The following is a 12,890-nucleotide window of genomic DNA, read 5'->3' on the forward strand; positions in this document are numbered from 1 at the left end:
GTGATGATTCAGCTGCCAACCAGGATCAGCTGCTTGTAGGTTCGAGTCTCAACTACTACCAACTATGTAGGATTCCTGGTGTGCGTCAACATCACAGCCTTGCTTCGTCAGAGCGGTAAAAGACAAAGGTCATCCCCGCTTTCCAAATGTGGATTCAACCTGCATTAAAACTACATCGCCATGATGTGATTAAAATATGAGTGAGTGAGTTAAAATTTAACGTTGCATCGTCAGTGTTTCAGCCATATAGCAACGAGACCAGGTTTACAAATATACACATAACAAATCTATTCTGAGACATGAATATCGGGCCTGAAATATATATACAAAGAATTCTCACAAATATTTATGGGGCGCTTCATTCAATTTAATTTAATGGGGTTCATTTCATCAAGGCTACCATGTTTCTGGCAACCACGACTGACCGGATTCAACGAGAGTAAGTGTAGGTCAAGGACAACAGTACACGAAATACAACGCATACAATGTAACCTCGGATACAATACAACATGTCTAGGGGAGAAGTCACACACCAGCCATTTGACTCCCAGAGGTTAACATAAAGGTTTTTTTTCGTTGTTTCTATTTTATCATTTATTCCATTTCAGTTCACAAATAAAGTACATCTGACATAAAAGGCAATATACGTGACAAATTTTGAGGTTTTGTAAGTTATAACATATATATGTATACAATATTGTTAAAGTTTCTAGTAGAGGGTAAATAAGATTAAAGGAATGAGGTATAATTGTGGGGTGATTGTAGTGTGGCACTTCCGACTGCATCTATAGTGAGACACAACCAAATGCATCTCTTCTGTAGAGAGACACATCCAAACGTATCTTCAACGAGACAACAAAATGTGCGTGTAGAGAGACACAACCAAATGCATGTATAGTTGGACACAACTATATTCGTTGATAGTGACACATAATGCCTTCAAAGCGAGACACATTGGCTGTCTCTGCAGTGAAACAGTGCCAACTATTCCGTATTGAGCCGTGCTGCAGCAATGACTGAATCACGCATTACCACATTAACCAATCACACAACACTCCCAGTCAAACATCACTGATGTAGACATCGAACCTGTGCAACGACAAAGTAAACAATGATTCACGAGAGATGCCCCCTGTACACAAACGCGAGAACAGCGTTTGTTCACTGAACACACAGGTCTGTGGGGATTTTACTGATGTTTCAGACAGTGTTGCTGTCTTCTCTGACATCTCTGTACAGCGACAGTCTTGGTCAAAGTGACTGAGTGTATGAGTGAGTGAGTGAGTTGAGTTTTACGCCGCACTCAGCAATATTCCAGCTATATGGCAGCGGTCTGTAAATAATCGAGTCTGGGCCAGACAATCCAGTGATCAACAGCATGAGCATCGATCTGCTCAATTGGGAACCGATGACATGGGTCAACCAAGTCAGCGAGCCTGACCACCCGATCCCGTTAGTCGCCTTTTACGACAAGCAGTCGCCTTTTATGACAAGAATGGGTTGCTGAAGACCTATTCTACCCCGGATCTTCACGGGTCGACTGAGTGTATGGGCGATTGGACGAGTGGGCGTGTGGGTGAGTTGTGAGTATTTTGTCTATTTTGGCAATATCCTATCAAATCACTGACAAGGATCTTTCATGCTGTACCAGTTATAGGAATCGAACCCGGGCCTTCAGCATATACAACCAAGTCCAAAGCTCCAAGGCTACCTGTCTGGCCCAAACGTCACAGAATGGGCAACTCATCTTCAGCTGAAACATAGACTTTATGTTAATACCGCAGCATAATAAAGACTTAATGGAAATATTTAAGCCATATAAAGACTTAATAGCAATCCTTAAGCCATCTTTAAATTTAAAAACTTATGTGACCGAAAAGCATTTTATTCTGTTTGTGCAGACCCATTATAAACAAGAGAAGAAACAGAGAATGATGATGATGATGATGATGATGTGTCCATTTATATAGCGCCAAACTCCACACTAGGTATGCTCATAGCGCTAACAATCAAGGCCATTATTACCCCGGATAACCCAAGCTGCCTGTTAGGCGCTAGAAGGTTATAGTCATATGACTTTTTTTCCACCGGGTACCCATTTTCCTGCTGGGTGAACAGAGACAATTTTGAACAAACTCACTTGCGTAAAGTGAGACCACATGTGTCACATGTGCTTCGTTGTGGGGCAGGACTCAAGTCCTAGAAACTCTCAGGAGTCAAGTTGCCAACCATGGTCACCCATCCAAGGACTTTCCGAGCTCGACGCTGCTTAACTTCACCGATTTGTGACCTGAGCTTTAAGCACAGGACCACGCGCCACCACATGAATGGTCGATTCGGAAGACAGTCTACACGAACATAGTATACTATGAAGACTTAAAGTCAAAACCCAATTTTGAAATGAATATGCATTATGTATAATCATGTATTACTACTACTACCCAGCATAAATGTCCATTGCTGATTGCGTGTCGTCAATTTGGTTGTCTTCAAATAGATTAGTAAAGAATGAAACACGAGGTCTGTGTAAGGTTTATGCTGGAAACACCCAAGTAGAGGTTTTCATGTATACATGTACGCGACTTTTTCCTCCTCAAGCATAAACAGCAACACCGATAGACAGACGACGTGTAAACACAACCAAACAATCTTAATTTAACAGAATCAAGTCTTGGCGCACATAGCTCCCCGTGCGGTTTGAGAGATGTGCAATACTGGAAAGTATCCATGTGGTTATTCAAGTGAAATTGTAACTGAGAACCTCCACATGTGGTATTGAGGGGAATATTCAACAGGCCTGACGTCTTTCATGACCATTACGTTATGTATAGACGTTTTTGGCACCAAGATGCACAAGTAAGTGATGATTCAGCTGCAAACCAGGATCAGCTGCTTGTATGTTCGAGTCTCAACTACTACCAACTATGTAGGATTCCTGGTGTGCGTCAACATCACAGCCTTGCTTCGTCAGAGCGGTAAAAGACAAAGGTCATCCCCGCTTTCAAAATTTGGATTCACCCTGCATTAAAACTACATCGCCATGATGTGATTAAAATATGAGTGAGTGAGTTAAAATTAAACGTTGCATCGTCAGTGTTTAAGCCATATAGCAACGAGACCAGGTTTACAAATATACACATAACAAATCTATTCTGAGACATGTATATCGGGCCTGAAATATATACACAAAGAATTCTCACAAATATTTCTTGGGCGCTTCATTCAATTTAATTTAATGGGGTTCATTTCATCAAGGCTACCATGTTTCTGGCAACCACGACTGACCGGATTCACCGAGAGTAAGTGTAGGTCAAGGACAACAGTACACGAAATAAAACGCATACAATGTAACCTCGGCTACAATACACCATGTCTAGGGGAGAAGTCACACAACATGTCTAGGGGAGAAGTCACACAACATGTCTAGGGGAGAAGTCACACAACATGTCTAGGGGAGAAGTCACACAACATGTCTAGGGGAGAAGTCACACAACATGTCTAGGGGAGAAGTCACACAACATGTCTAGGGGAGAAGTCACACAACATGTCTAGGGGAGAAGTCACACAACATGTCTAGGGGAGAAGTCACACACCAGCCATCTGACTCCCAGAGGTTAACATAAAGGGTTTTTTTCGTTGTTTCTATTTTATCATTTATTCCATTTCAGTTCACAAATAAAGTACATCTGACATAAAAGGCAATATACGTGACAATATTGAGGTTTTGTAAGTTATAACATATATATGTATACAATATTGTTAAAGTTTCTAGTAGAGGGTAAATAAAATTAAAGGAATGAGGTATAATTGTGATTGTAGTGAGTGGAGACTGGAGATATCAATTGATATTGTATGAGCACTTCAATGCTCAATACATATCTATTACGGCAGATAAATTTTTCCACTTCCATATATTTTTGTTATGTTACATTTTAATAACTTGTCTCTAAGGAACACGATTTGTTTGACGTACGCCTTTTTTTATCAAATTTAGGCAAATTTTCATACCGAAAAGCAATGATTCGAACTTGAACATTACCTTAAATGTATAAACACGTTAAATACATGCCAGAATCACATAGTCCCTTCAGAGTTATCTCATCTTTGCCTCTTTTCTCTTCACACCTTTGATTGGTTGACATGATGTTTCACATTATCTGATTGGTCAAACCTTTCGCGGAAGATTCAACATGGTGGCCATAAGTTGTTTTTCGATTAGACGTGATCTATAGAGTGCCTTTTTATGTTCGTTATGGGTTGATTGAAATAGAATAACACAGCGAATATGTATATCAGGGGACCGCATGCGTTCTGTTGCAATGGTGAATTGTACGAGGCATTAATTGACGAGAAATCCGGGGTAAACATGAATGTTTACGGTGTGACCAGGAGTAAGACTTCGCCAGCTGGGTTGACATTACATGGGAACATCGTGTTTACGCCGAAAGGAAAACGTCTGATCATCTTAAAAGCTGGCACTTTCATAGATGCGGATAGTGGAGTACAGAAACCATTCCTCCTTGTTCGTGATGACTTGTCGCAGACCCATTACTTATTAACCGTGACGAACACTACAGGTAACGAAAACAAACCGGGGAAATACAAACTCGTGGCAATACGGAGGTTGGCTTTTATGAGAGACGACGTGGTTAATAATATTAGAGTTGTTGATGGTCCACTGATTGTTTGGACATGTGATAAAAGCGTCAATATAGGATTCACCACAAAACAAGAGCAAACAATTTTAGAGAAGCAATCATTTCCAGTTTTAGACTTAGAAAAACAAGTTTCTCATTTTACTGTGATCTCAACAGTGTCAACTAATGATGAACTTTTTATGTTTATAAAATATTCATGTAAAAAGCATCAGAGTGAGGAAGAAGATTTATTTCAAGGATTTGAAGGAGATGAAACATCACTGGATGTGTGGTCAGTAAGACTCGATACAGACGAGAACTCATGGACTCAGAGGAAACTTGATTCCTCACACTTTTTACCAAAACAGTATGCAGGTACTATTGTTGATTGCCAGGTGAAGATTAAATTCCCCAGTTCATCAAATGGACAGGAACAGATGGAAAGTGATGTTGTGTTGTTATTGGATGGAGGGTATATAGTTACACTCATGAATGGACGGCTGTTGAACTGTTGCCAGGTTAACACCAGTTTAACAAGTTTCCAAGAATGGTGTTTTGTTGGCGTGTTTGATGCTACAACTGTTGTGATAAAAACGTCTCCATTAGAAGCGATCATAGTGGATACTGGAAATGGAAAGGTAATCAGGGTTTGATAACACCTTTCTGTGACTTGATGGAATTCAAAATGCAGAGCCGTATATTGGACACTCTTCTATTAAAATGGTTTGACATTTTTCTTCAACTCAAGCATTTTCACTGCTTAAAATTAATTAACATTGCCATAATAAATCACTAAAAAACTTATGCTGTATTATTTCACAATGATGTTATGAACAAACCAGCAGAAAAATCCAGATGTGTTTGATTGCAGGTAACTAAGACATGGTCAGAAGTGTCTAACGTCATGATTGGGGACTTCCTACAGTATGGACATCCTCAGATACTTGTCACCTTCACTGAGGAATCATCACATGATGAAGGGAACTCCTGGATGCTGACTGATCTAGCAATGTGTGAAATACACTCCAATCAGTGGACATCTGGGATGGAAGATGACCACAGTGATGACAGCAGTAGTAAAGGAAAGGGCACTAGCTCTCAAGGCGCTGTTTAACAATCTGCAGGTGGATATATTCTCCATAATTTTCCAATTGAGAAAAATGCAAAGATGTTTTTTAAGAGCCTGGTAAATATTGATATGATTATGATATCAGCATATAAACTTCAGCATTGTTCATCTATACTGGACAAAATAAGTTAGGGATATTGTTATTTTTATGATTGATATTTTATCAGTGTGTCAATGAATAAATAGATCATTATTCATAATTTCAAAATTTATATATATCCCCAACTATTTTTATCAGTATATTTCATATTCCCCATCATTATAGGTGTCATTAACAGGAATAATATCAATATAATAATTCAGAAGTGTCATGAAATATCAACACAGAATTAATGATAAGACTTATCATTGTTGATTTTGCTCTGTGTATGTGAGGCTAAATAGAAACCTGGTTGATCCATTAAATATTTTTGGTTATTTATTGTCCATCCCAACAATGGTTGGCAAAATGAATGTACACAGGAGTGAATATTGCTTAAAGGTCACATGCAACGCAAAACACAACTTTGCAGATTCTGATACCTTACGGTATGGACTTACAGTTACAAATTACCAAAAATGCAAATTCAACCTATAAAGTCGAAAAATTATGCAATGAACCCAACACACACACCTCTCCCCCCAAACCCCCCACCCCAACCCGGAGTTCAAACGATTCACTAGCAGCTTGGGGTGAAAAGTAGCTTCAACAGCTGGGCTGCGCTCATAGCGCATGCACACTGAAAAGGTTCCTGCAGCTTGGAAGCAGGATGTCCGAATTATAAGGTCGTGAGCAGGAGTAGTCTAATCAAAACAAATAGTAAACAATCTACTCGTTACATAAAAGAACCTTGGTAGGATCTAGATTTACTCAGCTATGTGTCAACCAGTGAGGAGTTCAACATTTCAAGGCAGAAAACCGTCGCTGGCGGTGAGTACTTGGTGAAGGCTTCGATGTGGGCTATTTTTCTAATGTTTTGTTGATATTTCACAGGTGCAAGCTTTTTATATGTTGTGACAGTAGATTACAGATTTAACGTTTCATATAATTTCATTTGTCTATTTCACTACATGTTCTTCTTACTGAGTCACTTTCTCTGTTCGATACTTTACAGCAATGTCATTATTTAGCATTGACAGAATTTCTAACTGTGATATAGATATGTCTTTGTCGGCATGTTCTCTTTTCGCCTACATCCCCATTCGCCTACAGTCTTAAAACAACATTTCATGGTCTGTTGACTGTTGATTAAGCAATGGTAAACTAGTGGCACCCCTATGATCTAAAAGTGGACTCTTCTAGTTGAAGTAGTTGAAGGACAAAAAGAATGTATGTTTGTTATTTGACTGTTATTTAGTTATTATGTTGTTTGTCATTTGATGCATTTTGAAATTTATTTGTACTTACTGAAAGTTCCACCCATTGACTCCCAGATGAGGTGAGGTGAGGTGAGGTGAGGTGAAATTGGATTTAACATCGTGCTTGAGAATATTTCGTTCATATGACGACGTGCATGCGTGTGTATGTGTATGTGCTGCCGCTTGTACTAGCTCAGACTTAAGCTGGTTTTATAGTGCTAGCCCACTGAGATACCATGCCGGAGTGAAGCATGAATACCCCACTCTGACACATTATACTGACTCATTTTCCGATCCCAATGATATTCACATCATATCACATTAGTGGTAAGGAAGTTAACTTGTGCAGATGTCCATTTAGGAGATAAACATACAGTGTTGGAAAATTAGAGGTTTATGGTTTATAACGAAATTATAATAGCTCTAAATTTGAATTAAAAACGGAAATGGTTCAAGCGTTTTGAACATTCGTGATGTGCTTTCTTTGAATACAAATGTCAGTTGAAACATTTGGTAAATAAAATTTAAGGTGTAATGATTTTAGTTCAATTTCTTTTTCCATCAGTGAAAATGACATTGCTACTTTCTGACATACACTGAGACAAAACAAAGAGAAAGCTTTAAACTGGTTGTAAACAGTCTTTATTCACATGTCCTATGCATTTAGATAAACAATTTCCAAACTAACTTGCTTGATAACGGTGTTAGTACCTACACCGAAACGTTGCACTCATTGCAATAAAGAAGTTGACTATCCACAGAACTTAGTTTTCCTTCATCTTCACAACTTCTAAAATGGCTCTCAAAGAATTTCCAAACTGTTCGATGTTTTAATAACCCAGCTATGAAATAGTTTGACATATATAAACGTTTATGAAATACAAGGAATTATGCGATATTTGTTACCTGTGTACACTTTTCGTAGGAATCGACCACATATCCTTATAGCAACTGTCAGTCAAGATGTAGTGTGGCACTGACCAGTGAGTCAGGTTCATTATAAGAGTAGCGGTGCAATTTGAAATCCCAGTTAGGCTACATTATTTTTGTATGTGAAATGGGATCTAGGCGAATTGAGATGTAGGTGAATAGAGACTAAACCAAGACAGTAAACTCAATGTCTGTTTTATTGACACCTATGTGTCTGCCTGCCTGTCTGCTAATGACAATTTGCAAGTTCGATCACTGACCACATGCAATTTGAACTTAACACCTATCAGGCTATACACCGTAAACAAAACACATTGATTTATGGCTTGTGCACCCGAGTTCGGTCTCTGTCACATTATGCAATTACGCAGACAGGCAGGTGTGATACTTGTTCACATGACATGTTATGATGTCTGTTGATTGCAAAATGTTATACACAAAAAATGAGCAAAACCCAACATCTCTATATGTACACACACCATGAGCCGTGAGGGCATCTGCAAATATGAAAGACTTCATTACAATGGGTTGTACCTACCCTAGTACAAAAATCACTTTTGAGATTCATTAAATATGTCATGACATGAGATTGAAGTTTTTACATTGACCTTTAAGTATTAACAATTTGTACCTATACAATACAGATTCATTTATGTCATGACATGAGATGAAGTTCGTACATACCAAAGCTGGATGCAGAAATCTAGGATACATTGATCAGTAAGCATGGATCTATGGTTTACTCCTGTATGGGGGATGTTGTTTACCATTTGTGTACCCTCCACACATCATGCTCACAAAATATTGCTGGAATATTTCTAAAAGCGGTGTAAAACTAAACCACTCACTCACTCATGCTCACAAATCTTGTATCATAGCCTCCCCGATTATTAACATTGTTATCAGCCTTGGTGTGGAACTAATTTGCTGAAATGTTTAAAGATGAAGAGTTTAGATATTTGTTTTTATCATGTCTGAATACAGATATTAATAGTGGTTATACATATTTGATATATGCATAACAAACATTGGAACAGCATCACGTAAAGTCATGGTGGTATGGTAATGGTTGTTTGGACATATTGTTATGAAAATAAAGTAATTCATTTATCTTTCTGTTGGTGATGACAAGCTAGAGTTCAACAACAAACCTGTGTAGTGCAGAGCAGCATCTGTCCAACAAGGTCAAGTTCCTTCACAGCACCTGGGCTCATCTTCAGCAGCTGAGTGGAGGAGGGGAGACAACTCTTCCTCTGCCAGAGGTAGTGGAAACATGATGTTGGGCTAAATTTGTAAAACTGAGTTTAGGTTCCTTCAGTGTCCTACTCAGACAGTGCCTGGACTCCCGCAATAATTTATTGGTTGGCCATAATACTAACTCTCAGTGGGCCATGGGACACATTCATGTAGCTTGGTTCATGTAAAGTAACAGGTGTCATTGACTGTCCTCGTTCAATAACTGAATAGCATCTCACTTGACTATGCCTTTTACTCCAAGTCCCAAATGTTCCATTCAGATTTAAAGCTTCATATATTCACTATAGTGATATAAAGGATTTTCATTTATTTTTTATTATTTAAACCTACTATCAGTGCCTTAATGACCACAAATAACCTCGGTGATACACAGAATGGCTTGCATGGTACACCTGCTATCATTGCTAGTGATAGACTGAAAAAGGTAGAAATTTTCAATGAACCTGGCTTGATGGTTTCATGTGCTTGAAGGATATAATGAGACATATCAGCTTTGTAAAAATAATGTGAAATCTACGTGTAGCCAGATCACTTTGACACAAAGACAAAAAACTCTGTGAATGCCCGGTTAGAATTGGTCCCCATCACTTGATTGTTTAGGATAAGAGTGTGGTGTGACTTGATGGCTTGGTTGTGTGTGCATCCCAATTTGATGACTTGGTTGATCATGTCCGACTTGGTGACTTGGTTGGTAGTGTGTCTGACTTGGTGACTTGGTTGGTAGTTCGTCCGACTTGGTGACTTGGTTGGTAGTGTGTCTGACTTGGTGACTCGGTTGGTTGTGTGTGTGACTTGGTGACTCGATTGGTTGTGTGTGTGACTTGGTTGTGTTCAACTTGGTGACTTGGTTGGTTGTGTGTATGACTTAGTGACTCGGTTGGTAGTGTGTCCAACTTGTTGACTTAGTTGTGTTTCTAACTTGGTGACTTGGTTGGTTGTGTGTCCTGATTTGGTTGATTGTCAGTCATGATTTGGATTGTATCACTGAGTCACTGTTGTGCAAAGTTGTAAACTGGTTTCTAGGAACGACTTGATAAAGTCCTGCTGAAAAGGTTATTGTTTATGTTGTAGGTTCCACTATCAACCTTGAAAGATGATGGTTCATTGAAGGCCAATATAACAGACCCGAAGCTTCCCGGGATAAAGACTACAGTCAGCTGGCAGACATCTGTTGGCTGTCTCCATGTCATTGGTGTTGATGTACACAATGGCTCAAACAGGTTCGTCTTTGTTGAAACATCACTTGAACATCGGTTCTCAGGATCGGCAGCACTTGGCTGGTTTGATCTGGTGATAACCTCATCATGGTGACTGATACACCCATGGTGCTCTTTTATTGGTGATTTCGGTATACATTCCATCAAACCACCATTTCATTTGCCTTTAACTACACAAATCTTACATTACTAATTATTGACCCCCCATCTCCCCCAACTGTCATTTGTTACAACTTGCATTCACCGATGTGTGCAAGCCAGTTGAATTAGTTCAACCAGTTGCAGTTTCAACTTCCCATTCTTGACTTAGTTCTAGACACACAACTCTTTGCGTTAGACATATTGTCATCATTAACATCACTTTTTGTTACCACCAACATCTTCTGAATATTGTTTTCCCCATTTTGAACTTTCCTTTCCTGCCATGTCAACCTCAGAACAAAGCATGATCTCACAAACTCTTTTGTTTGCTAAGCAATACCAGTTCCATTTTTCTGTTTCTTTTTATAGCATAGATTTCCAAACTGGTTTCTTGACTACTAAGTACATCAGGTTTATTTCAGTATTAATAATTCTTTGTATTCCATATGTTTGCTTCAGCCAGTCAGGGGCAGTGGGGTAGCCTAGTGGTTAAAGCGTTTGCTCGTCACGCCGAAGACCCGGGTTTGATTCCCCACATGGGTACAATGTGTGAAGCCCATTTCTGGTGTCCTCCGCAGTGATATTGCTGGAATATTGCTAAAAGCAGCGTAAAACTGAACTCACTCACTCAGTCAGTCAGGTGCCTCACATTCACATGATGTCATTCTTCATGGACAATGTTCAAATATTTAAAGTGGCAGATGAATCAGTATCAGTTTTGCAGTTTCATATGTTACAGGACTCTTCATTGCTGCACACTGTCACTGGTTCCACATTCAACAATGACAGAAGCCCAGGGTATGGCATCTGTATCAAAATGGCTGCCACATGTGTCTTCTGATAACACAGATTATACCAGAACATCTGAAACACATTCAGCCAAGAGGCTGAAGCTGAACCCTCCTATAACTCTACCTACCATGCAGCAGAAGGAACTGCCTCTCAGACCAGGTGACAGGAAGACGTTAACTGTCAGCTTTGATGGAGAGGAGGTTCGTGTACAAGATGGCTGGAGGTTGTGGGTGTTCCTGACGTCCAGGGAACATGTTCCTACTGTGTCAGAGTCTGGAGATCAAATGGAAGGAAGTCACAGAGAACTGACAGTTTGTTGTGGATCCGTGGCCATGACGACAGATGATTATCTCAAGGGCACATATGCAATTGCACCAGATTTGACAAGTGGCAGCGTGAGAGGTACCTTGATGGGAGGATTGTCCTGAAATGTTTTGTTCTAAAGTATACAAAAAGTAGGGAAAGTTGTCTGAAGGCGCATGTTCTTTTCGTTGGACACAAATGTATAACTGAATTCTTGCAAATTATGCTAAGCATTATGACAGAATCCAGACACCCATATTTTCTTCTTGTTTACTATGATGGATTCTTTAGACCAAACTGGCTTCATGGAGGCGGAGGAAAGGAAGAGAAGAAGCCAAGATGAATGAGAGAATGCGTTTAGTTTTACACTGCTTTTAGCAATATTGCAGCAATATCATGGTGGGGGACACCAGAAATGAGCTTCACACATTGTACCCATGTGGGGAATCAAACCTGGGTCTTCAGTGTGATGAGTGAACACTTTAACCACTAGGTTACCCTACCACCGCTGAGATAAATGAGCATAAAATGTGTCAATATATAGCTAAGATAATTAGTTAGTTTCCTGTCAGTCATCAGTTTTTTTGTGACAATCACATTACATTAATTGCGATGTTTCAGATCCTGTGATAATACAGGCATCATTGTCAGCAGTTCAGACTTGCAACACTCTGGTGCTGACATCAGCCTTCACAGACCTCACACATACTGCTGGCATCATTGAGGCTCAAACACACTTTCAGCATGCAACCTCCCTAGACTGTCTGTGTCCTGTCAACTGTCTCCCTCTACAGTATGTCAGGATCACATCTGTGTGTGTGCTGTCACAGACTAAAGTCTGTCTTTGTGTGTGGACAAGGTAGGTGTGACACGTCAACGCCTCTACAGTATGTCCGGATCACATCTGTGTGTGTGCTGTCACAGACTAAAGTCCATCTTTGTGTGTGGACAAGGTATGTGTGACATGTCAACTGTCCCCCTCTACAGTATGTCCGGATCACATCTGTGTGTGTGCTGTCACAGACTAAAGTCTGTCTTTGTGTGTGGACAAGGTATGTGTGACATGTCAACTGTCCCCTCTACAGTATGTCAGGATCACATCTGTGTGTGTGCTGTCACAGACTAAAGTCTGTCTTTGTGTGAGGA

The 12,890-nt window shown here is 39.7% G+C and overlaps 1 protein-coding gene across 2 annotated transcripts; it reads left to right on the top strand.

The window, feature by feature from the left end:
• Positions 1 to 4,184: 4,184 nt before the first annotated feature.
• LOC124257259 lies at positions 4,185 to 12,638 on the top strand. 2 transcript variants are annotated; one of them, XM_046691273.1, is made up of 6 exons: positions 4,185 to 5,275; positions 5,509 to 5,761; positions 9,171 to 9,296; positions 10,363 to 10,511; positions 11,374 to 11,843; positions 12,366 to 12,638. In XM_046691273.1, the coding sequence occupies exons 2-6, from the start codon at positions 5,690 to 5,692 to the stop codon at positions 12,605 to 12,607; spliced, it is 1,059 nt and encodes a 352-aa protein (XP_046547229.1). In that variant the 5' UTR covers positions 4,185 to 5,275; positions 5,509 to 5,689; the 3' UTR covers positions 12,608 to 12,638. The 2 variants fall into 2 exon arrangements, with proteins under 2 accessions (XP_046547229.1, XP_046547230.1); XM_046691274.1 differs by having other exon boundaries at positions 11,389 to 11,843.
• Positions 12,639 to 12,890: the final 252 nt, after the last annotated feature.

Source organism: Haliotis rubra, unplaced genomic scaffold (assembly GCF_003918875.1).
Source record: "Haliotis rubra isolate DU_JTF1 unplaced genomic scaffold, ASM391887v1 Scf654, whole genome shotgun sequence".
NCBI lineage: Eukaryota > Metazoa > Mollusca > Gastropoda > Lepetellida > Haliotidae > Haliotis > Haliotis rubra.

Excerpts from the sequence above, each read along its gene's own strand:
- LOC124257259 (XM_046691273.1), top strand. The coding sequence starts at position 5,690 with ATGACCACAGTGATGACAGCAGTAGTAAAGGAAAGGGCACTAGCTCTC. Across the intron at positions 9,297-10,362 it reads CAACTCTTCCTCTGCCAGAG|GTTCCACTATCAACCTTGAA; the intron begins GTAGTGGAAACA and ends TTTATGTTGTAG. Across the intron at positions 11,844-12,365 it reads GACAAGTGGCAGCGTGAGAG|ATCCTGTGATAATACAGGCA; the intron begins GTACCTTGATGG and ends GCGATGTTTCAG.